At 43.9% G+C, this 25,248-nt stretch overlaps 1 protein-coding gene across 22 annotated transcripts in view; it reads left to right on the plus strand.

The window, feature by feature from the left end:
• LOC109898873 (ankyrin-3) overlaps positions 1 to 25,248 on the plus strand; it is a 160,071-nt gene that overhangs the window by 75,798 nt on the left and 59,025 nt on the right. For 18 of the 22 annotated variants that reach the window (XM_031835644.1, XM_031835645.1, XM_031835642.1 and 15 more), the window contains 15 exons: positions 1,086 to 1,184; positions 1,390 to 1,587; positions 2,476 to 2,574; positions 3,082 to 3,180; positions 3,445 to 3,543; positions 3,668 to 3,865; positions 5,257 to 5,355; positions 6,155 to 6,253; positions 15,297 to 15,494; positions 19,288 to 19,386; positions 20,065 to 20,163; positions 20,449 to 20,547; positions 20,793 to 20,888; positions 21,865 to 21,937; positions 22,161 to 22,217. In XM_031835644.1, coding sequence (XP_031691504.1) covers positions 1,086 to 1,184; positions 1,390 to 1,587; positions 2,476 to 2,574; positions 3,082 to 3,180; positions 3,445 to 3,543; positions 3,668 to 3,865; positions 5,257 to 5,355; positions 6,155 to 6,253; positions 15,297 to 15,494; positions 19,288 to 19,386; positions 20,065 to 20,163; positions 20,449 to 20,547; positions 20,793 to 20,888; positions 21,865 to 21,937; positions 22,161 to 22,217 — 1,711 coding nt within the window. The remainder of the gene's footprint in view (positions 1 to 1,085; positions 1,185 to 1,389; positions 1,588 to 2,475; positions 2,575 to 3,081; positions 3,181 to 3,444; positions 3,544 to 3,667; positions 3,866 to 5,256; positions 5,356 to 6,154; positions 6,254 to 15,296; positions 15,495 to 19,287; positions 19,387 to 20,064; positions 20,164 to 20,448; positions 20,548 to 20,792; positions 20,889 to 21,864; positions 21,938 to 22,160; positions 22,218 to 25,248) is intronic. The other 4 variants (XM_031835639.1, XM_031835636.1, XM_031835649.1 and 1 more) reach the window with 1 other exon arrangement.

The following is a 25,248-nucleotide window of genomic DNA, read 5'->3' on the forward strand; positions in this document are numbered from 1 at the left end:
GAGTTGAAGTAACAGACACATCTCAACATCAACTGTTCAGAGGAGACTGTGTGAATCAGGCCTTCATGGTTGAATTGCTGCGAAGAAAGGACACCAATAATAAGAAGAGACTTGCTTTGACCAAGAAACACGAGCAGTGGACATTAAACCGGTGGAAATCTGTCCTTTGGTCTGATGAGTCCAAATTTGAGATTTTTGGTTCCAACCGTCTTGTCTTTGTGATATGCAGAGTCAGTGAACGGATGATCTCTGAATGTGTGGTTCCCACTGTGAAACATGGAGGAGGAGGTGTGATGGTGACACTGTCTGTGATTTATTTAGAATTCAAGGCATACTTAACCAGCATGGCTACCACAACATTCTGCAGCGATACGCCATGCCATCTGGTTTGGGCTTAGTGGGACTATCATTTGTTATTCAACAGGACAATGACCCAACACACATCCAGGCTGTGTAAGGGCTATTTGACCAAGAAGGAGAGTGATGGAGTGCTGCATCAGATGACCTGGCCTCCACAATCACCCTACCTCAACAATCACCCTACCTCAACCCAAATGAGATGGTTTGGGATGAGTTGGACCGCAGAGTGAAGGAAAAGCAGCCAACAAGTGCTCAGCATATGTGGGAACTCCTTCAAGACAGGTTGAGAGAATGCCAAGAGTGTGCAAAGCTGTCATCAAGGCGAAGGGTGGCTACTTTGAAGAATCTCAAATATAACATATTTGTTTATTTGTTTAACACTCTTAACACTCTTTTGGTGACTTATGAATCCATATGTGTTATTTCATAGTTTTGATGTCTTTCACTATTATTCTACAATGAAGAAAACAGTAAAAATAAAGAAAAACCCTTGAATGAGTAAGTGTGTCCAAACTTTTGACTGGTACTGTAAATGCCTAACATGCCTAGCATGCAGCACTTTGTCATTGATGACAGCTCATGTAATTTTTTTTTTACCCTGTTCTATTACAGTATGTATGCACTCACTTACATATTACCAAGACTTGTTTTTTTCAGTCCATAGTAGGCTGAATGTTTCATGACCTTCCACTCTGTGGTCCTATTGACCGTGTTGTTGTGTGTAGGACGGACTGACACCTCTTCACTGTGGTGCGAGGAGCGGTCATGAACAAGTGGTTGAGATTCTGCTGGACCGCGGAGCACCCATTCTGTCCAAGACAAAGGTAACACCTGCTCCTATCGTATACTTTGTTGCTCAAATTATAATACTTGCATCTAACTTGTAAAACATGTTCATCCATGTAACTTTCAAGGCGCATTGATCTAAAATTGTTTGCCATTGATAGAATTGTGATTGTCACGAAACTTTTGTTCCATTTTAAACCACTACAGATCATTGATATAACATTATGTCTGTAACACTTCTAGAACGGGCTGTCCCCTTTGCACATGGCCACTCAGGGCGACCACATCAACTGTGTCCAGCTACTCCTCCAGAATGACGTCCCTGTCGATGATGTCACCAATGACTACCTGACAGCGCTACACGTGGCCGCCCACTGTGGACACTACAAAGTGGCCAAGCTCATAGTGGACAAGAAAGCCAACCCAAACGCTAAAGCACTGGTAAGAAAGAGGGGTGGATGGTTGGGCTGCATGTGTAAGAAGAGAGAGAGATTTTCAGGGTGTACAAATTCAGGTTTCAAATGCAAATGCTGTGGGTACAAACAACCTTTCATAGCAGCATTTCCGTGCACACAGAACCCTGAACCTGCGACCTGAGGGCGGGAGCTCAAATGAGTTGTGGAGAGGGTGGGACGGATTTTTCAAGTCACTCTGCTGACTACTCTTGTGTAATGTTCTGGTAGTTGTTTCTGTTTGTGTCCTGTTTGCGGTGATGATGAGAGGAAAATCTCAATTGCAAGTGACAACGAGATAGAGTGAGAATGGGGGAATAAGAAAGGGAAAGACAGTGAGATGGAGTTATGACTTCGTTACACTTTGGCGCCCTGGGTGGGGTCGGCAACTGTCTTTTTCTTTAGCCAGGCTCATTTCCTGGTTGCACAGTAACTTCCCCTTTCTGTACTGATAAAAGTAATCAGAGACAATGCACGCCCATCCCTCAGTTATGTGCCATTCACAACAACACAGTAGGTTGAGCTCTCATAAAGCTCTCGTATAGATAGATGTTTCTGTGTGTGTTTGTGTTTGAGAGTGCACATATGTGTGCGTGCCTGTGTTCTGACAGAAAAGACTGATTTGGGACACATCACTGAGTAAGTTGTTATACTTTGTGGTGACTGAAACCGTGGTTGTGGTGACTCTGAGGTTTACTGGCAAGAAGAAACTGTGTGGATAATTGTTACACGACTGTGGCATAAAACTCGGGTAAGGTTTACAACAGGAGCTTACTCTCTCACATGTTTAAACTATTACATAAAAAATAGGGGTAAATACCTGAGGAGTTGAGTAGTTTCTGTTTATAGACTTGGTTTTGTGGTATTCTGTTTCTAGAACGGCTTCACCCCGCTTCACATCGCCTGCAAGAAGAACCGCGCCAAAGTGATGGAGCTGCTGCTGAAACACGGCGCATCAATCCAGGCTGTGACCGAGGTACGCTAGGGTTAGAAGGCTGGGCTGGGCCTGGGGTAACACACAGGGCGTTAGGGGTAGGAGGACAGACTGGGTTGGGAACTTCAACGATCTTAGACAAATTAATCATTTTGTTTAGGTACAGTTGAAAATAATTCATGTGAGCATTTCTCTTACTATAAGACAGAAGTGTCAAACTCATTTTGCCTCGTGGACTGCATTTGGTCTTCAACGAGGTCTGTAGGGCCGCACTGAAAATGTGTTATATTTCCTTGGTGTCAAAATTAGCTAAAAAATAGTCCCTTATCCATCGTCTTGGGAATATTCCACGCTCCCTGACTGTCTAGGTTTCATTTCAGTGATTATTAGCAAGCTGGACACAGTAAAGAAACTGTTTGAATGTAGGTCCATTATCATTTCTACACAGTTTCGATTTTGGGACATATGTTTGACACCCCTGTTCGAAGGTATACAGTACAGTTGAACCCATGCTATTGATTGGTAACTATCATTGTGATTTGCTTGCAGTCTGGACTTACTCCTATCCACGTGGCAGCCTTCATGGGACATGATAACATTGTCAACTCTCTGACACATCACGGAGCTTCACCCAACACCACCAACGTGGTGGGTGTCACACTACACTCAGCTCTTCAGAAATTCAACAAAAAATGATAAGCTAGTCAAAATTGAGTAACACATACTATGCAGATTACCAATGTCTGTCTGTCTGTCTGTCTGTCTGTCTGTCTGTCTGTCTGTCTGTCTGTCTGTCTGTCTGTCTGTCTGTCTGTCTGTCTGTCTGTCTGTCTGTCTGTCTGTCTGTCTGTCTGTCTGTCTGTCTGTCTGTCTGTCTGTCTGTCTGTCTGTCTGTCTGTCTGTCTGTTCCAGAGGGGTGAGACAGCGCTGCACATGGCAGCACGGGCGGGTCAGGCGGACGTGGTGCGATACCTGCTGCAGAATGGAGCTAATGTGGAGACCAAGGCCAAGGTGAGCAGGGGTCAGGGAGCCCTCCACACACACTTTCGTTGTCTAACTGGGTTGAGAACCAATGTGGTGTCACTTTTTTGCACATTGTGAAGAGAATGGAATAATAGTATTTGTCTCCCCCCAGGACGACCAGACGGCGCTGCACATCTCTAGCCGGCTGGGGAAGGCTGACATCGTCCAGCAGCTGCTGCAGCGGGGGGCTTCTGCCAATGCTGCCACCACGTCAGGCTACACACCCCTCCACCTGGCTGCCCGCGAGGGCCACGAGGACGTAGCCGCCATGCTGCTGGACCAGGGTGCATCGCTCTCAGCCTCCACTAAGGTCTGTGTGATTGGGTTGGGGTCCAACCAGAAAACTAAAAGCAAGCACTCACAAATAACAGTTCAACCATGGTCGTTGTGGTTTAGTCAGTTGATGATCAGCAGGGTCAGGCTAAGGACAGTGGATTGAACATTTCTACCATTGATTGGAGAACTATAGTCCTTTTGAAGACACTTTTCCTTATCACTGGTGTTTCTTTTTCATTTCCTAAACCTTATCAGGATGAAAATGACATGGAAGCTATTTTCCTTACGCTTTTACTCATGTAATTGAGCTATGATCTTCTTGAAGGTCAAATAAGACCTTGGGGAATTGGTGCATGTGTATGTGATTTATCTATCTATCTATCTATCTATCTATCTATCTATCTATCTATCTATCTATCTATCTATCTATCTATCTATCTATCTATCTATCTATCTATCTATCTATCTATCTATCTATCTATCTATCTATCTATCTATCTATCTATCTATCTATCTATCTATCTATCTATCTATCTATCTATCTATCTATCTATCTATCTATCTATCACACTATATCTGAGGGGATTGTACCTTAGATACCGTAGCTGTCCAGTGGCATGACATCAAATCATAGTGGGACCAGTTGATTGGCTGTGCTGACTAAACCAGTGACTGCAGAGGGCGCCAAACCGCCAAAACAAACACACATTCATTTTGTTTTAACAATAATACCATTTAATGTTTTATTTATTGATTTAACCTTACTTTAACTAGGCAAGTCAGTAAAGAACAAATTATTATTTACAATGACGACCAACAAGAAGTATAATTCCTTTGGAGATGTTAGAAAATAGAGAACAGCACCTGAAGAAAAATAGTCCCTGACGACATCACAATCACATGGCAATTTTGAGTGTGTATTACAACATTAGGAAAAATTAGGCCAAACGTTGCTGTGTGTGATATGGGAGTTATCTGTAGGAGTTCCATATTCCTCTGGAAAATATGACCTAATTTCTTAAAATACCCTCCCTAACACAGAGGGACTTCGCCAAGAGGAACATGATCACATTATACGCTATCCTTTTATAGATGACGAAAAGGATATGAAAAACAGACCCAGTGACATCATTTCTCAGGTTATCACAAAGCACTGAGCAAGCCAAACACCTTTCCCACCCACCATACTTCCTTTCACATGGCAATGAATCGAAAGTAAACCAAACCCTGCTATAAGGTTATTTAACAGTATGCCGTTGCAGTGTCCCCGTCTGTTGCTGTTTGCAACATTGCAGAACATTGCACATCTTGAATGCACTTCAGCTCTCCTGTTTAACAGACAGTGCTGTCAGTTAGGTTGTCAGAGCAGGTCGGTTCTCCCTGGCTGTCTCGTGTTGATGCTGTGTCTCCTGATGTCTTCTACAGAAAGGGTTCAGTCCTCTTCACGTGGCAGCCAAGTATGGGAAGATGGAAGTGGCCAGCCTGCTCCTTCAGAAGAGAGCAGCTCCAGATGCAGCTGGAAAGGTAGGATATGGGAAGAGAGCAACTATTGAAATAAAATAACATTCACTTGGCTGTCGATTTTGAATTGCTTCTAGTTCTATGGGATTGGTTGTGGTGTTTGAGAGCAATATAATTCATTCTAATAGAGTGAGTGAGATAGTAGAGGTCCACTCTCCTCTCGCCTCTGTTGGAATGGATGTCATACGACATCCTGTAGGACTTTGGTCTCCTACAATGGTATCACCCGCGTCTTTCTGAAAAGTAACAGAACCCTACTGAAGATAGACTGTAAGAGCTGCAGGGGGGCTGAGGGAAATCATGACTTCTCCCAAGACGGCACAGCAAACAGATGCTTGTCCATCCATCTGAAAGTGCTAAATATAAAAGCAAGCAGGTATCATAATGAAGATGGAGTCTCCTAAAATAACTTTGTTTGTGGTTTGTGGTTTAACAGTGCTTGGTGGTGTCACGCTTAAACAAGTTCCCATCTAATGGTGTATCCACACTGTAGCAAAATAATATGCAGGCTGTCACGCACACACAATACCATAATTTGGTTTCCTGGGTGAGTGTATATCACTAGAAATATATTTCTGTTGAAATATTATTTATTTTGCTAGTTGTGTGGATGCACTGTCAGTGGGTTTCTTTCAGCTTTGTGTGCTCATTGGTGTCACGCTAAAACAGGTCCCCGTCTGAAGTGGGTTCCATCAGCTCCATGGCTTTTCCGTCTGTTCGGATTATGTTCTGGCTTCCCCCCTGCTGGTGCTTTGATGTTTGTGCTCCTTCTAATGTCGTGTTGCATGTGTGTGTGTTTTAGAGTGGGCTAACTCCACTGCATGTAGCTGCTCACTACGATAATCAGAGAGTGGCTCTACTGCTTCTGGATCAGGGAGCATCTCCCCACGCCTCCGCAAAGGTACTTCACTCAAACACACAATGTCATACACAGTCAGCATAATGGGACTAGTACCATACTGATTTGGATTCATTGATCTGATTACAGTTTGTTTTTTATCGCTTTGGTACAATTTTCAGAAGTATCTGGTGAATTTTCTAAACTCTTAGTACAAAACTCCAAACTGGTAACACTTGCAACACAGCCAGTCTCGCATTCAACACCTTTCATTCTGTATTCATTTTGTTTGTAGATCTTGCGCCACACAATCATTGATCTAAAATATACCTTTAATCACCAAAATACAGCATAATGATATATTCTCAATTTAGTTATTTTAACAAGCAGTTAATCCAATAGCAACAAATGCAACATATTGTACAGTCTCAACGTCAACAATGAAGAGGCGACTCTGGGATGCTGGCCTTCTAGGCAGGGTTGCGAAGAAAAAGCCATATCTCTGTCCAGTGTCTATGTTCTTTTGCCCATCTTAATCTTTTATTTTTATTGGCCAGTCTGAGATATGGCTTTTTCTTTGCAACTTTGCCTCTAATGTACTTGTCCTCTTGATCAGTTGCTCAGGGGCCTCCCACTCCTCTTTCTATTCTGGTTAGAGCCAGTTTGCGCTGTTCTGTGAAGGGAGTAGTACACAGCATTGTACCAGATCTTCAGTGTCTTGGCAATTTCTCGCACGGAATAGCCTTCATTTCTCAGAACAGGAATAGACTGACGAGATTCAGAGGAAAGGTCTTTGTTTCTGGCCGTTTTGAGCCTGCAATTGAACCCACAAATGCTGATGCTCCAGATACTCTACTAGTCTAAAGGTAGGCCAGTTTTATTGCTTCTTTAATCAGGACAACAGTTTTTAGCTGTGCTAACATAATTGCAAAAGGGTTTTCTAATTATCAATTAGCCTTTTAAAATGATAAACTTGTATTAGCTAACACAACTTGCCATTGGGACACAGGAGTGATGGTTGCTGATAATGGGCCTCTGTACGCCTATGTAGATATTCCATAAAAAAATCTGCCGTTTCCAGCTACAATTGTCATTTACAACATTAATAATGTCTACACTGTATTTCTGATCAATTTGATGTTATTTTAATGGACAGAAAATGAGCTTTTCTTCAAAAAGAAAAGGACATTTCTAAGTCCCTGTCACGCCCTGACCTTAGAAATATTATTTATTATTTACCTTATTTATTCTCTATGTTTGGTTAGGTCAGGGTGTGACTCGGGTGGGAGAATCTATGTTTTCTATTTCTTTGTTGTTGTTGCCTAGTGTGGTTCCCAATCAGAGGCAGCTGTCTATTGTTGTCTCTGATTGGGGATCATATATAAGTTGCATTTTCCGTTTGGATTTTGTGGGGTGTTGTTTTCCGTTTAGTATCTGTGCCTGACGGAACTGTTCGCTTTCGTTTTTGTATTCGTTATTTTGGTTTGAGTGATTCTTGACAATAAAGATCATGAACACTTTCCAAGCTGTGCTTTGGTCACCTCTTCCTTACGACGACGAGCGTTACAGAACACCCCATCAAAAAAGGACCAAGCAGCGTGGCCAGGAGGAAGAGGGATCCTGGGCCCGGGAGAAAAGGGAGTGGAGGACATCCTGGACCTGGGAGGAGGTAATGGCAGGGGACAAGACCCTGCCATGGAAGCAGGCGGAGGCAGCGAAAGAGGAACGGCGACGATACGAGGAGTCAAGGCAATTGGAAGCACGAGAGGTAGGGTTTAGACCTGAGCCAACTCCCCGTGCTTACCGTGGTGAGCGTGTGACTGGTCAGGCACCGTGTTATGCAGTGATGCGCACGGTGTCTCCAGTATGCATTCATAGCCAGGTACGCTCTGTTCCAGCTCCCCGCAGTTGCCGTGCTAGAGTGGGCATTCAGCCAGGATGGATTGTGCCGGCTCAGCGCTCCTGGCCTCCTGTGCATCTCTTCGGGTCCAGGATATCCTGCGCCGGCTCTATGCACGGTATCCCCAGTTCGCCAGCACAGCCCAGTGCGGCCTGTTCCAGCTCACCGCACTTGCCATGCTACAGTCGGCGATTCAGCCAGGACGCGTTGTGCCAGCTCTGCGCTCCAGACCTCCAGTGCGCCTCCACAGCCCAGCATATCCTGCGCCGGCTCTACACACTATGCCTCCAGTGCGCCTTCATAGCCCAGTGCGTCCTGTGCCAGCTCTCCACACTCACCGAGCTGGAGTGGGTATCCAGCCAGGATGTGTTGTGGCAGCTCCCTGCACCAGGCTTCCAGTACGTCTCCTCAGTCCGGTGAGACCTGTTCCGCTCCACGTACGAAGCCTCCAGTGATAATCCATGGCCCGGAGCCTCGAGTGATAATCCATGGCACGAAGCCTCCAGTGATGATCCATGGCCCGAAGCCTCCAGTGATGATCCATGGTACGAAGCCTCCAGTGATGATCCATGGCACGAAACCTCCAGTGATGATCCATGGCAGGAAGCCTCCAGTGATGATCCATGTCCCGGAGCCTCCAGTGATGATCCATGGCACTGAGCCTTCAGCGAGGTTTCCAAGTCCAGAGCCTTCAGCGAGGGTTCCAAGTCCAGAGCCTTCAGCGGCGGTCCGGAGTCTCCAGTGGCGGTCCGGAGTCTCCAGCGATGGTCTGCAGTCCAGAGTCTCCAGCGACGGTCCGCAGTCCAGAGCCTCCGGCGGCGGTCTGCAGTCCCGAGCCTCCGGGGGCGGTCTACAGTCCCGAGCCCCCGGCAGCGGTCTGCAGTCCAGAGCCTCCGGCGGCGGTCTGCAGTCCCGAGCCTACGGTGGCAATCTGCAGTCCCGGCGACGATCCCTGCACCGGAGGCGCCTCGAAGTGGGGGGGAGCCTAAAGCATGCCGGGGTCTGCGTCCCGCACCGGAGCCCCCACCGGAGCCCCCACCCAGAGTAGATGCCCACCGGGACCCTCCCCTATAGGAGGGGGGGGGGGGGGGTGGTACTGTCTTGCCCTGACCTTAGAGATCCTTATTTATTCTCTATGTTTGGTTAGGTCAGGGTGTGACTCGGGTGGGAGAATCTATGTTTTCTATTTCTTTGTTGTTTTTGCCTAGTGTGGTTCCCAATCAGAGGCAGCTGTCTATCGTTGTCTTTGATTGGGGATCATATATAAATTGTCATTTTCCGTTTGGGTTTTGTGGGGTGTTGTTTTCTGTTTTGTATCTGTGCCTGATTGAACTGTTCGCTTTCGTTTTTGTATTCGTTATTTTTGTTTGAGTGATTTTTGACAATAAAGATCATGAACACTTTCCAAGCTGCGCTTTGGTCACCTCTTCCTTACGACGACGAGCGTTACAGTGCCGCCAAACTTTTGAACGGTAGTGTATGTCTCGAAATCATTGCATGCTTCATCTATGGCCTGAAGGAGGGTGGTACACTTGTGGGGAAGGCAATCATACATCTTCCAGCTGTATTGTAATCATGTATTGTATTCTACTTATGTATTGTAGTGGTCCCACTGGGGTCACATACCAAAATGTGTGGACTGTTGACACTTTGGATAAAAGTCTGCTAAGTAATTGGAATATATTACATTATTACAGTACTGAATTCTAGTGCAACCTCATTTTGGATATATGTTTACTGTATAGGGGATGCATTTCTTTCTTGTTTTGGACTTTCTGGATCATTTGCGTATTGGTATTGATATTGTATTACTGCATTGTAGGAGCTAGAAACACAAGTATTTCGCTGCACCTGCTGTAACATCAGCTAATTTGTGTACGCGACCAATAAACTTCCACTTGATTTGTGACTGAAGTAAAATCATAATAGTTACTGTACCTAAGGTTTAAGTGATCATCAATTAAGAGCAGTAGGATTAAGTAATGGGAACGTGTATTTTTAATGAAAGTGAAGAGAATCATATCAAAAGTAATGAAACATTGCATTACGAAAGGCAAAGACTTGATATGAACCTGTATTGCAATGTGGAACATGTATTTGTAGATGAAACACTGATTAAGTTTGGTGAAAAAGTGACTGATTTTGTCGGTTTGACTTAGTCAATTGAAAATGTGCTAAGAGTTTTGAAACAACTGTCTTTTTGATGATGTGTTTGAGTTTTGTAATACGAGTTGTGAAATGCACCACATACTGTAAAGCAGGCATAATGTAGATGCTTGACCTTTTGGTCCACAGTGTTGGTTTGTTGTCTCTTGTCTTTGACCTGTCTTGTCTTTGACATTGTCTTTGAGAGTTAGGTTTAATCTTTGGATTGGCTTAACTTTAAAGACATCAAGTAGCTGAAATAGTACACTTGTTTTATTAACCAATGATGATGTGAACAGGAGAGGATAGGAGTGACTTAACTTCCAGTGCCGTCTTTCAAAGAGCAACCATGGATGATAAATAGTAAATGTGCTATTGTGTGATAGGATTGAGTGCAAAAGTTGACTGCTTCATTTTGCTTGTTTGTCAAGACTGTCACAGCCTTCTGTGTGGTCCCATAGAAAAGCATGGTAACTAAGTTACTGCTGTTGTTGAACCGCATAACAGTTAGACAAAGCTCTTCGTGTGTCAGAGTGGACCATGCCCAGTGACTTAGGGTCACCTTTTGGTTGGCTTGTGGTCGTACAGGCCCTGCTGTAGTGTTGGAAATTATGCTCAGGCTATCCACTTACATCCAATAAAACTGTCTTGGATGAAGGAAGCCTTGTAAAACAATATTTCTCTCTCTCTTTCTATTCACACCCCTTGACTTTTTCCACATTTTTTGTGCTAAAAAGTGGGATTAAAATGGATTTAATTGTCTTTTTTTTGTCAACAATATACACAAAATACATTAATGTAAAAGTGGAAGAAACATGGATGGAAAATAAAACACTAATATATCTTGATTAAATAAATATTCAACCCCCTGTGTCAATACATGTTAAAATCACCTTTTGCAGTGATTACAGCTGTGAGTCTTTCTGGGTAAGTCTCTAAGAGCTTTGCACACTTGGATTATACAATATTTGCACATTATTCTTTTAAAAAATCCTTTAAGCTCTGTCGAGTTGGTTGTCGATCATTGCTAGACAGCCATTTTCAAGTCTTGCTATAGATTTCCAAGCCTATTTAAATCAAAACGGTAACTATGCCACTCAGGAACATTCAGTGGTATTCTTGGTAACATTCTTGGTAAGCAACTCCAGTGTATATTTGGCATTGTGTTTTAGGTAATTGTCCTGTTAATAGGTGAATTTGTCTCCCAGTGTCTGTTGGAAAGCAGACTGAACTGAAGTTTTCCTCTAAGATTTTGCCTGTGCTTAGCTCTATTCCGTTTCTTCTACCCCCCCAAAAAAAACTCCCTTGCCAAGGATAAGCATACCCATAACATGATGCAGCCACCACTATGCTTGAAAATATGAAGAGTAGTACTTCGTGATGTGTTGTGTTGGATTTCCCCCAAACATAACGCTTTGTATTCAGGACAAAAAGTTAATTTCTTTACCACATTTTTTGAACGGGATGAACAGGATGCATGTTTTGGAATATTTGTTTTCTGTACAGGCTTCCTCCTTTTCACTCTGTCATTTATGTGTATTTTGGAGTAACTACAATGTTGTTGAATCATCCTAACTTATGTCCTATCACAGCCATTAAACTATGTAACTGTATTAAAATCACCATTGGCCTCATGGTGAAATCCCTGAACGATTTCCTTCCTCTCTGGCAACTGAGTTAAGAAGGGCCCCTGTATCTTTGTCGTGACTGGGTGTAATAATACACCATCCAAAGTGCAATTCGTAACTGCACCATGCTCAAAGGGATATTCAATGTCTGCTTTTTTACCCATCTACCCAATAGGTGCCCTTCTTTGCAAACCATTGGAAAAGTCTCCCTGGTCTTTGTGGTTGAATCTGTGCTTGAAATTCACTGCTTGACTGAGGGACCTTACAAATAATTGCATATGTGGGGTACAGAGATGGGGTAAACACTATTATTGCCCACGGAGGGAGTCCATGCAATTTATTTTGTGACTTGTTAAGCACATTTTTACTCCTGAACTTAATTAGGTTTGCCACAACAAAATGGTTGAACTTTTATTGACTCAAGATATTTCAGTCTTTTATTTTTTATTAATTTGTAAACATTGTAAACAATTTGTAAAATAATTCCACTTACGGGGTATTGTGTGTAGATCAGTGACACAAAATCTAAATTTAAATAATTCAAAATTCAGGCTCACAAAAAACAAAATGTGGAAAAAGTAGGCACTGTAAAGCTGTGTTAACAAGCTTCAGTCAGTGTCTCTTGTCTAATTTCAGTGTTTTGGAAATAAACTAAATCCTCTCTTGGAGGCTCAGGTTTGGCTTGGTGAGATTATAAGGGTTATAAGTCACATGACAGAAAACAGTTGATGTGTTTCTCAGCTGCCTGCCCTTCTGGCTTCAGTCACAGAAACACACACACACAGACAGACAAAGACAGATAGACAGACAGAGAGATGGAAAACTGTAAAATTATACAGTCTGGAAATCTTTGCCAATGACCCAAAACAGTCGTGGAATACAAAAAACTAATCTGATTTAATACATGTAGTTGTACTGTGCCATCAACTGTGACATGATATGCTTGTTATCATGGTATGAACTAATATTACTGCCTTGCACTGAGTTACCTTATTTATTACAGTGGGGCAAAAAAGTATTTAGTCAGCCACCAATTGTGCCAGTTCTCCCACTTAAAAAGATGAGAGAGGCCTGTAATTTCCATCATAGGTACACTTCAACTATGAGACAAAATTAGAAAAAAAATCCGGACAATCACATTGTAGGATTTTTTAATGAATTTATTTGCAAATTATGGTGGAAAATAAGTATTTGGTCACCTACAAACAAGCAAGATTTCTGGGTTTCACAGACCTGTAACTTCTTTTTTAAGAGGCTCCTCTGTCCTCCACTCGTTACCTGTATTAATGGCACCTGTTTGAACTTGTTATCAGTATAAAAGCCCCTGTCCACACCCTCAAACAGTCACACTCCAAACTTCACAATGGCCAAGATCAAAGAGCTGTCAAAGGACACCAGAAACCAAATTGTAGACCTGTACCAGGCTGGGAAGAATGAATCTGCAATAGGTAAGCAGCTTGGTTTGAAGAAATCAACTGTGGGAGCAATTATTAGGAAATGGAAAACATACAAGACCACTGATAATCTCCCTCGGTCTGGGGCTCCACGCAAGATCTCACCCCGTGGGGGTCAAAATGATCACAAGAACGGTGAGCAAAAATCCCAGAACCACATGGGAGGACCTAGTGAATGACCTGCAGAGAGCTGGGACCAAAGTAACAAAGCCTACCATCAGTAACACACTACGCCGCCAGGGACTCAAATCCTGCAGTGCCAGACGTGTCCCCCTGCTTAAGCCAGTACATGTCCAGGCCCGTCTGAAGTTTGGATGATCCAGAAGAAGATTGGGAGAATGTCATATGGTCAGATGAAACCAAAATATAACTTTTTGGTAAAAACTCAACTCGTTGTGTTTGGAGGACAAAGAATGCTGAGTTGCATCCAAAGAACACCATACCTACTGTGAAGCATAGGGGTGGAAACATCATGCTTTGGGGTTGTTTTTCTGCAAAGGGACCAGGACGACTGATCCGTTTAAAGGAAAGAATGAATGAGGCCATGTATCATGAGATTTTGAGTGAAAACCTCCTTCCATCAGCAAGGGCATTGAAGATGAAACGTGGCTGGGTCTGTCAGCATGACAATGATCCCAAACACACCGCCTGGGCAGCGAAGGAGTGGCTTCGTAAGAAGTATTTCAAGGTCCTGGAGTGGCCTAGCCAGTCTCCAGATCTCAACCCCATAGAAAATCTTTGGAGGGAGTTGAAAGTCCGTGTTGCCCAGCAACAGCCCCAAAACATCACTGCTCTAGAGGAGATCTGCATGGAGGAATGGGCCAAAATACCAGCAACAGTGTGTGAAAACCTTGTGAAGACTTACAGAAAACATTTGACCTCTGTCATTGTCAACAAAGGGTATATAACAAAGTATTGAGATAAACTTTTGTTATTGACCAAATACTTATTTTCCACCATCATTTTTCTCATTTTGTCTGTCATAGTTGAAGTGTACCTATGATGAAAATTACAGGCCTCTCTCATCTTTTTAAGTGGGAGAACTTGCACAATTGGTGGCTGACTAAATACTTTTTTGCCACACTGTATATGACAGTTGAAGTAGGTGTCAAGAGCTTGTGTCACTTTTTCATATCTGCCTACTGCCTCCACCCATGGTCTCAGCTCTGTCTGCATTACACCCCCCCCCCCGCCTCTCTGTAATGTCATACCAACAGTGGAGCTCCTCTAACTGTCCTCTCCAGGGAAACCCTTTGGGAATGTTGGGATAGAGCCAAATACTCTTTCTGCCTGCCAGGCGCTATTGTTATTTAGTAGTGTGTGTCTAGTGAAGGGAGAAGAGGGTGAAACATGTTGTTTCTGTTAACATCATCCTGGTGCTTGAAATTTGTCTGACAAGACTATTTAAATTAAATCAATAAAACTAACGATATCTCTAGGCTAAACAAGGCCTTAAATTAACTCTTGCACCTAGCTAAGATTATGGAATGTTTAATGTACTGTGTGTTATCATCTCTTTATCTAGAACCCTAATGAGGTCCCATGCAGATAAATATTTGGAAAAAATAATAGAAGAGAGTAGAATAGAGCAGGGGGCATAAATACACTATAATTTTAACTTAAGAACTGCAAATGGCACGATCTGCCCCATGGCAAAATGTGTAGAATTGCAAGAAAATAGCTTAAAAACTGTTAAATGCCCCAAGGCAAAGTGTTCTCTCTGATGGCAAGAGGGCCTTTAAAATCTTCTTTGACAGGGCCTGAGACTTGATTTCTCCGGTCATGCACTGCAGAAGTCATAGTAAAATGCTTGTATGCTATTTACATCGCACTCTAAAGAAAGAGTTGTGTTCTGATATTATGAGGGGGTCCCTGATGAATTTGCTATCACAAAAGGGGGCCCGATGCTAAAAAGTACCCTGGAATAGAGTACACTCAGAGAGTGCTGAATACCTTTCCCCTGTGTCTCTTCTTCTTAGAATGGCTACACACCCCTCCACATAGCTGCCAAGAAGAACCAGATGGACATAGGGACCACGCTACTGGAATACGGGGCGGACACCAACGCTGTGACCCGCCAGGGCATCAGTCCTGTTCACCTGGCTGCACAGGAGGGCAGTGTGGACCTGGTCTCTCTGCTACTCTCCAAGAACGCCAATGTCAACATGGGCAACAAGGTAACACACACACTGTGTATACACAGACAGACAGACAGACATACAAAGCACACATACAGCACACTATACTACATTCACATAAACACACACACACAACAAACACACACTCTCACCTGGCCTCACAGGATGGTAACTTATGTGGAAATTACATTTCAACACTCATAGACCTCAAGACCCATCAGTACCTTGGACACACAGACACTCATACTTTACACTACTGTTCAGATACACACATGCACAACAAGATGGCACCGACAAACATGGTCACCCTGTTTCTAGCTCCTAACTAACTTTGCTGTATATTTTTTTTACAATATTTGCTCATAACTTTTCTTGAATTATTACCGACAGCTGAATTTTTTTTTGATATTACTGTATATTGGCAGTCACTCACCAGGATTTCGACCAGAAATTTTTATTCCCTGAATTGGATTCTTTGTTTGAACTTCCTGAGGCAATTCTATTAATCCTGAGGGCCAAGTTGCCATCACCTGAGAAGAGAAACATAGAGTAGGCTCTTAGTCAGAGTAGGCTCTTAGTCAGGAGGTGTGCATACCATCCAGCGCTTCCGAGTATATTACTCGCTATTGTTCAGTCCCTGGACAATAAAGTAGACAAGCTCAGGACGAGGATCTCCTTCCAGGCAGACACCAGGGACTGTAACATACTGTAACATGTTTTACTGAATCATGTCTCTCTCCGGATATACTGTCCCCATCCATTCAGCCAGCGGGGTTCTCCGTCCATCGCAGGGACAGGAAGAAAGAACTCCCCGGGAAAAAGAAAGTTGGAGGTGTATGTTTCACGTTTAACTACTCATGGTGTGATTGTGGTAAAGTACAGAAACTCAAGTCCTTTTGTTCTCCCGATCTGGAATACCTCACCATCAAATGCCGAACGCATTGCCTCCCAAGAGAATATTCCACTCAAGGAACTACACTGGACTTTGTGAAAACTGGAAACCGTATATCCTGAGGCTACATTTATTGTACATGGGGACATTAATAAAGGAAATCAGGAAAACGCTACCAAATTTTTATCAACCCATCTCCTGTGCTACTCGCTCATCGAGCACTCTTGACCATTGGTACTCCCCTGCCCGCCCTTTGGCAAATCAGATCACGCCTCCATTTTGCTCCTCCCCTCCTATAGGCAGAAACTTAAACAGGAAGTACTTGTGTTAAGGACTGACCAATCCAAATTTGCAGCATTTGCGCAAAACTGAAAGTGTGAACCACCACATTTAACCACGGTAAGGTGACTGGGAACATAATCTGTACAAACAGACTAGCTATGCCCTCCGCAAGGTAATGAAAAAGGCAAAACGACAGTATAGGGACAAAGTGGAGTTGCAATTCAACGGCTCAGACATTAGATGTATGTGCCAGACAATCACGGTGTAACAACGTTCGTCTGTAGAAGGAGAAGCTGCCCAAAATGCAGCGTGATGGTTACTCATGTTCTTTAATGAGAAAATGAACTATACATGAAATAACTAAATATACAAAACAACAAACGGACCGTGAAAACCTATACAGCCTATCTTGTGACAACAAACACAGAGACAGGAACAATCACCCACGAAACACTCAAACAATATGGCTGCCTAAATATGGTTCCCAATCAGAGACAAGGAGAATCACCTGCCTCTGATTGAGAACCGCCTCAGGCAACCATAGACTTCGCTAGAACACCCCACTAAGCCACAATCCCAAAACCTACGAAAAACCCCAATACACAAACACACCACAAAATAAACCCATGTCACACCCTGGCCTGACCAAATAAAGAAAGAAAACACAAAATACTAAGACCAGGGCGTGACAGAACCCCCCCCCCCCCCCCCCCCCCCCCTCATGGTGCGGACTCCCGGCCGCACACTTAAACCCATAGGGGAGGGTCCGGGTGGGCGTCTGTCCACGGTGGCGGCTCCGGCTCGGGACGTGGACCCCACTCCAACCAAGTCTTAGTCCCCCTGTAACGCATCCTTTGATTGGCGACCCTCGCCGCCGACCTTGACCTAATATACCTCACCAAGGACCCCACTGGACTGAGGGGCAGCTCGGGACTGAGGTAGAAGCTCGGGACTGAGGGGAAGCTCGGGACTGAGGGGTAGCTCGGGACTGAGGGGTAGCTCGGGACTGAGGGGTAGCTCGGCACTGAGGGGAAGCTCAGCACTGAGTGGAAGCTCAGCACTGAGTGGAAGCTCAGCACTGAGAGCAAGCCCAGTACTGAGAGGAAGCCCAGTACTGAGAGGAAGCTCAGGCAGGTAGTTGGCTCTAGCTGGTGGTTCTGGCAGATCCTGGCTGACTGGCGGTTCCGGCAGATCCTGGCTGACTGACGGATCCTGGCTGAATGGCGGATCCTGGCTGAATGGTGGATCCTGGCTGAATGGCGGATCTGTAAGATCCTGGCTGACTGGCGGATCCTGGCTGACTGGCGGATCTGGAAGATCCTGGCTGACTGGCGGATCTGGAAGATCCTGGCTGACTGGCGGATCCTGGCTGCTCTGGCTGCTCCATGCACACATTTGTGTGTATTGGGAAAGGGAAAGGGATACCTAGTCAGTTGTACAACTGAATGCCTTCAACTGAAATGTGTCTTCTGCCTTTAACCCAACATTTAACCCAATCAGAGAGGTGCGGTTAGGTATTACTGCGCTGTTGGATGTAGAAACATAAGCATTTCACTGCACCTGCGATAACATCTGCAGAATATGTGTAGACGACCAATAAAATTAGATTTTTTATATGATTTGACAACCACAGACACGTGTAACCAAAGGCACATACACAGACATACCAGGGTCAGGCTTTTCTGGGGTTGATTTAAGCCCGCTAATATTAGCCGAGGGGGCCTGTGTCATCGTAATGAGCACTAGTTGAAGGCAGATTAACACCTCTCAGTACAGCGCCATCATTAGCATAGTGGATCAAATCAAATGTTATTTGTCACATGAGCCAAATACAACAGGTGGAGTAGATGTAACGGGATTCTTGTGTCAAAGGAAAGGAGGACCAAAATGCAGCGCGGTAGTTGTCCATGGTTTTTTTATTAGAAAACTGAACATGAACACATAACCAAAACAAAAAAGTGAAAACCCGAAAACAGTCCCGTGTGGCACTAACACAGGAAACAATCACCCACAAAACCCAACACCAAACAGGCTACCTAAATATGGTTCCCAATCAGAGACAATGACTAACACCTGCCTCTGATTGAGAACCATATCAGGCCAAACACAGAAACAGACAAACTAGACACACAACATAGAATGCCCACTCAGATCACACCCTGACCAAACAAAACATAGAAACATACAAAGCAAACTATGGTCAGGGTGTGACAGTAGACCTTACAGTGAAATGCTTACTTACAAGCCCATAACCAACAATGCAGTTTTAAGAATATAGAGTTATGAAAGTATTTACTAAATAAACTAAAGTAAAACAAATAAAAGTTACACAATAAAGTAACAATAACGAGGCTATATACAGGGGGTACCGGTACCGAGTCAATGTGCGGGGATACAGGTTAGTTGAGGTAATTTGTACATGTAGGCAGGATTAGACCACAGCTGAGTCTCTCATTTTCACTGATGCTTTTCACTGAGTTCAAAAGCAGCCGCAGGATTAAAAAGTATTTTCAAAACAACCTCCTTGCTAGCTAACGTCCTATCCCTGTTACTTTTTAAAAACGTGGATGAATAAAGAGCCCTTGCTTTCCCCACCACCATGGAAAAGGCATTCTAACCGTGTGTGTGTGTTTATGGCCGCATGCGTGTCTCTTTCAGAGCGGCCTCACACCCCTCCACTTAGCAGCGCAGGAGGACAAAGTCAATGTGGCAGAAGTCCTGCTCAACCAGGGGGCGGACATCGACCCCGAGACAAAGGTGAGGGTCATGCTGTTTCTACGGCAACAACAGGGAACAGACTGTACAGACTATCACAGTGAAAGACTGTGAGACAAAGAGATGCCCTTGATTTCAACTCTCCACTGTCAATCATAGACCAGGGGTTATAGATGGTTACTTAATGTGTTTAGAATAGTGCATTACTTAATTAAGTGATAAAAGAAACCTGCCCACACACACACACCTTTCTGCAGCACTGTGTTCTCAGGTGTGCCATGAATAAAGTATATTTGGACACCTGAGTGACAGGTGTTTGTCTGTCCATGCGGCACTACCAGTAACCTCCCCTGCTTCATGCAGTTGACCTGCCCATTGTCAACCTCCCCCCATAGCAGGGACACAGACAGAGGCCTGCAGCAGCTCAAGGTTACACAGCACAAGGTTACACACTGTGTTTGTGCTGACAGCACACAGGTATAGAGCCAAGGCTGTTCATCCATTCATCTTTTCTATCAGGTGTTTCTAATAGAGAAGTGTTATTAAGTTCTTGATGGATAATAGTAATTTTTTGTCACACTTGGGTAAAGTTAATGTTAGGTACGTCCTATTCACACAAGGGCTGTGCAGTCACAGGATGAGAAGTAACAAGCTCACACCTTCCTTCCTTCGTCTCTGTCGTTCCCCCTCTCTCTGTCCCTTTCCCTTGGGTAAAAACAGATGGGATACACTCCGCTGCATGTGGCTTGTCACTATGGCAACATCAAGATGGCAAACTTCCTCATACAGAACCAGGCCAGAGTTGATGGCAAAACAAAGGTAAACAACTGAAGATCTCTCCCATGTGTTGTTCATTTCAGCTTATTTACTTTTGTCAGGTTGTGTGTGTGTGTTATTTCACCTCCCGAACACTCTCTTTGTTTTGGTCCCACTCTCTCTCTCCCTCCCTCCCTCCCTTGCTGCCCCACTGTTTGTATTAATATTTTCTCCTTCTCGTTTTTCTCTTTGCATTCCCCTTTCCTCACTCCCCTCAATTTTTCACCATCTCATTCTTTCTCTCACTATCATCCCTCTCGCCATCCCTCCCTTTCTCTCTGTCCGCAGAATGGCTACACGCCCCTCCACCAGGCGGCGCAGCAGGGTCACACCCACATCATCAACCTGCTGCTGCAGCACGGAGCCTCGGCCAATCAGCTGACCGTGGTGAGTGAGGCACCATAGGAAAACCTGCTGTCTCAGCGGCTCTCTGACAGAAGCCCCAGTCAGCAGGGATGCACAGAGACAAATAGAGCAGAAGGACACGTACAATAGTATACTGTACATACATTGTATACCGTACATACATGCACATACACAGCACTAATGTGTCCACAATAACAAAGTAAAAACACACACATATTACAACCTCCTATCCTTTACACCTCCAATTCTTCTCCTCCTCTTTACAGAACGGGAACACAGCCTTGTCCATTGCCCGTCGCCTTGGTTACATCTCAGTGGTGGACACTCTCATGCCGCTGACTGATGAGAATCTGACCTCTGTGGTAAGACGCCAAGTCTGTCTCTTTGTCCGTTTGTCTTTGTTGGTCTGTATGTTTAACTTTCTGCAAGTTTGTTTGTCTCTCTGTTTTCATTTGAACCAGTGGGGCCTAGCCCCATTGTTATCGCTTGCCTTTGTCCAGTGAATATTGCTTCTGGCACTCAATTTGACTGTAAATCTCAATTGGTGTCTTGTACTCATTGATGAGTCTACTCACCTGGCATGAACACAGGCCTTTATCTGATAGTAATTGAGCAAGTAGACACAGCAGCAGTGGAATACTTGAGTTGTGTTCCTTTGCTGTACTGGTAGCAGGTACAGATGACGCATTATGCGTACCTAAACACTAGTCCAGTTATCACACGTGAGACACCTTGCAGTGCGTACTGTAACATGCTGATCTCTCTCTGTGTTAATGTGTGATGGTAATGCAAAGCAAATATCGATTTGCATTCCTAGTGTATGTAAAACAAATGAAAATCCAGACTAGTGGTCTGTCTCTGTGTACAGTATTTGTTACAGTCATCTGACCATGTGCTTGGAGTTCACTAACCTTATGTGTTCATCTGTGTGTGTGGTGATCTGTAAGTACAGAATAAATTCATAAACATTTGTTCATTCCTCTGATGAAATTGGAAATTGAGTCCTAACGCGAGGTCTGAAAATACTGTACAACTCAAACCTTGAAATCACTGGATGAGTTACTAATGTGTATCTCAAAATAGTACTTGGCCCTGAAACAGTATACAAGAGTAACTGCATGTGATTCCACAAATTCTCTCGCACATGTTTAATAGTAACCTGTATGAAAGGGCCAGAATGAATCTCCTGGTGTTCCTCAAATAGCCCCTGAGACCTGATCTGTCCATGTGTCAGGAGGGATTTATTAATAGTGACACCCAGGGCCAAGCAGAGGTCACTGGATACAGTAGCATTCATCTACATTACTCATGTCTCACTCTTTCCTCTTTTATCACCAGACTACGACAGAAAAACACAAAATGAACGTCCCCGAGACCATGAACGAGTTTCTGGACATGTCTGAAGACGAAGGTATATGTGATAATGTGACCGTTTCAAAATGTCCCTTATAACCTAAGCCGTGCCTTCCCCCACGAGCTGACAGTGAAATAATGTGTTTGGATCCTCGCCAGTTAGGGTTGATCTGTGTCTTGTGTATTCAAAGCATGTGTGGATGCATCTCATATTTGTGAAAGTGTGCCATTTGACGTGTCTTATTAACCTCCGATTTACTGTATGTATTCAAATCACACAGTTAAGGCTAATGTGCCGGAAATTCTCAATGAGGACTGTATTTCAGATGTTGACGAAGGTATTTGCACCATTTTTCTACGCAGTAGTTTTATGTATGTTTCACTCTTTTCACGTAAACCCATTCCTTCACCTGCGCCTCACCCGTTGGAAACCAAACCAACTCACCACATTGCTGATACATTGCTTCACTAACTAGCCGCTGTTGCTTGAGGTTTGCCTGGCTATCTGGAACATAATAGCCAGAACACACCTCTTTCTCTCTGCTTACTTTCACTGAAATCCAGCTTTCTCTGGGTATCTCGTTTGAGCTACGTATCCGCAGTTGATGTCACGGGCTGAGTCATTGTCTCCAAGTGTAAATCAGCAGGGAAAGTAAACACTGGACACAAGTTAAGTTTGTGTGTGAGCTTTTTAGACTTTTCTTTTGCTTGCTATTAGATATGTTAGGTGTCATTCTGGTTACACTGCATGTAGCTAAGTATTCGGGCTCTAGAGCAATTTGCTATAAAGGATAGGCCTTCCTTCTGTAAAGCTGAATTAACTTGTGTCTTCTCCCACATTCGTTATGGGTCATTTAACTTGGTTGCCAAAATACCATTGCATGGTAGTTACATGGTATTTCAATATATTTGGTAACAATACAATCATTATTATACATTACTTGCAACTACACAGAAACTGTACATGCAACAACTGAACTAGTAAAGTGTGTGGGACAAATCAAGTGTTACATGTTAACTGATCTCAAGTTGCATTTCTATGCTGAGTGGATGGATGTATACCAATGTATCGGTAGTTGGTAAGACAAAACTTAATGTCATAGAACTGCCCATTTCAGTTATCACCAAGTGTTTGGGAAGCAATATACGGACTCCGCTGTAAAATGGATGAGTTTTTCCATGGAGTGTTGCAGAGGAAACTGTAGAGAGGGGTGTCGGGTTTCTGTGTCAGATGATACTGCTGGACTCAACAAGTTCCACACACTCACCTGGCGACTGATCAGAGGTGGTGCTTACTATGTCTACACTGGGGCTGATAAACACACACTGCAATGTTTACGGCTCTCAGTGATCAGGTTATCCTCACAGTTTACTACGTTGCTAAATGGCCTTAAGTGTAAGACCGACCAAGGCAGCTATGTTGAAAAGTCTTACTGAACAATGGCGTTACATCTGGCCATACATTACACCAACAATCCTAGACAGTCAGTCCACAGTGCATGCTTTAGTCTGGACAGAAAAAGTTTACATCTCTCCAAATCTCTTTATCTGGGGGGCAATCTAATTGGCCATGACAGGTCACTCCTGTCCTATTGTAATCAGAGTGGCACGCTGATTCCATTACCCGCTCCTTAGATCATGTCTAAAGTCCCCACAGCATTCTTCTGGGATCAGTGTCCACAGCACAGGCCCTAGGTAGAAAATAACAATATATATATAGTACCAGTCAAAAGTTTGGACACACCTACTCATTCAAGGGTTTTTCTTTTTTTTTTACTAATAACACCAAGAATGTGCAAAGCTGTCATCAAGGCAAAGGGGGGCTACTTTGAAGAATCTCAAATATAGAATATATTTTGATTTCGTCTAACACTTTTTTTGTTACTATACATGATTCCATATGTGTTATTTCATAGTTTTGATGTCTTCACTATTATTCTACGATGTAGAAAATAGTAAAAATAAAGAAAAACCCTTGAGTGAGTAGGTGTGTCCAAACCTTTGACTGTATGTAATATATATATATATATACTTATTTTCAGCCTAGTATAACCACAGGATATAAATCTATATGAGTTTAAAAGTGGTCACCAGTCATAATTGTTGCCTAATTCTCCCTAATACCCAAACTACAAAACTTTGTGAATTTAGAGGAGTAATAACTTGAAGTGTAGGCTACTTTGAGATGCAAAAAGACGCACCAATTATCAGTTTTGGTCCACCCATTTGGAATGCAGCCAGATTTCCACCGTCCACCCCCTCCTCAGGAAAACAAATCCAGGAGGGGTTCCAGTGGGTTGTCCTTCAAAGCCTTTTTCTCCCTCCAGTCTCACCAAACTGAGTTTATCCCCGTCCTAAAATAAGTACCTCTCTATCCCTCTGCCGCTGTGTTTTTGGTGCCATTCAGCCTGCACATTGACGGAGATGCTAGCTTATCCGGACGGATGGACTTGATCTCCAAATCCAATGAGATGAGCTTTCACTGAGCCGAATGGATGCATTAGCAAAGCAAACTCTCTTGTTCCGACCTTAAATGGCTTCCACTTTTACTTTTTCGCTCAGGGATTTACTCTACCGGGAAAAGTCTGCATAGTTTGAATTTTGTTTGCAGCACGAAACGGAAGAGCAGCGGCAGAGGTGCAGTCCGCCCCTACACTAGCAACAACCGCATCAGTTACAATAAGTAGGCTTTCGGGTAGTAGTCCTTTGCTGGAAGGATAGCCAAACCTGACAGTTTTTTTCAGCTGCAACCACATGACTGCATGGGATTTATTTTCTACCTCATTCGCCTCTCTCTGGATTTATTGGGGGAAGTTATTCTGTTCTGCGGATATTGGAATATTAAAACCAACACGGGAATCTAATAAGAGTGGTGACAGACATGGCAGTTTTTCTATGTAAGTCATAAAGGCTAGGCTGTAGTTTATGGAGAGCTGCTGTCGAATGGGTTTTACACAGGGAATTGGTGCATAAGGCCATTTCGTAATTGTGTGGCAGAATGCAGCACTATTCCGTTGAATATTGTAGGCTACAGGGTAGCTGAGGCGGGAGCCGTGTGAGAGAGAGCAAGCTGGGAGAGGGAGAAGAGAATTGTTCATGCTGGCTTGGCTTGCTATGACGTTATAGTCTTGAGTAGTCCACTGCATTAGCTTTGAAAAACCTACTCACGTTTGATGTTATACAGTCAGTGAGCGAATGGGACCGTATTTGAATCAAATGTAGCAAAGAGCTGTAACGACATTGCAGCCCATCTGAGCAAGAGTGCGGCAGAGGCAGGACTGCTGGGGGGAGGGGCTGCGGTGGAAGAGTGAAGTGTTTGTTGCAGGCTGGAGTCTGGGAGAAGGGGATAGATTGTCGCTACAAGGACTG

The sequence above is a fragment of the Oncorhynchus kisutch genome, linkage group LG11, assembly GCF_002021735.2.
Source record: "Oncorhynchus kisutch isolate 150728-3 linkage group LG11, Okis_V2, whole genome shotgun sequence".
NCBI classification, from domain to species: domain Eukaryota; kingdom Metazoa; phylum Chordata; class Actinopteri; order Salmoniformes; family Salmonidae; genus Oncorhynchus; species Oncorhynchus kisutch.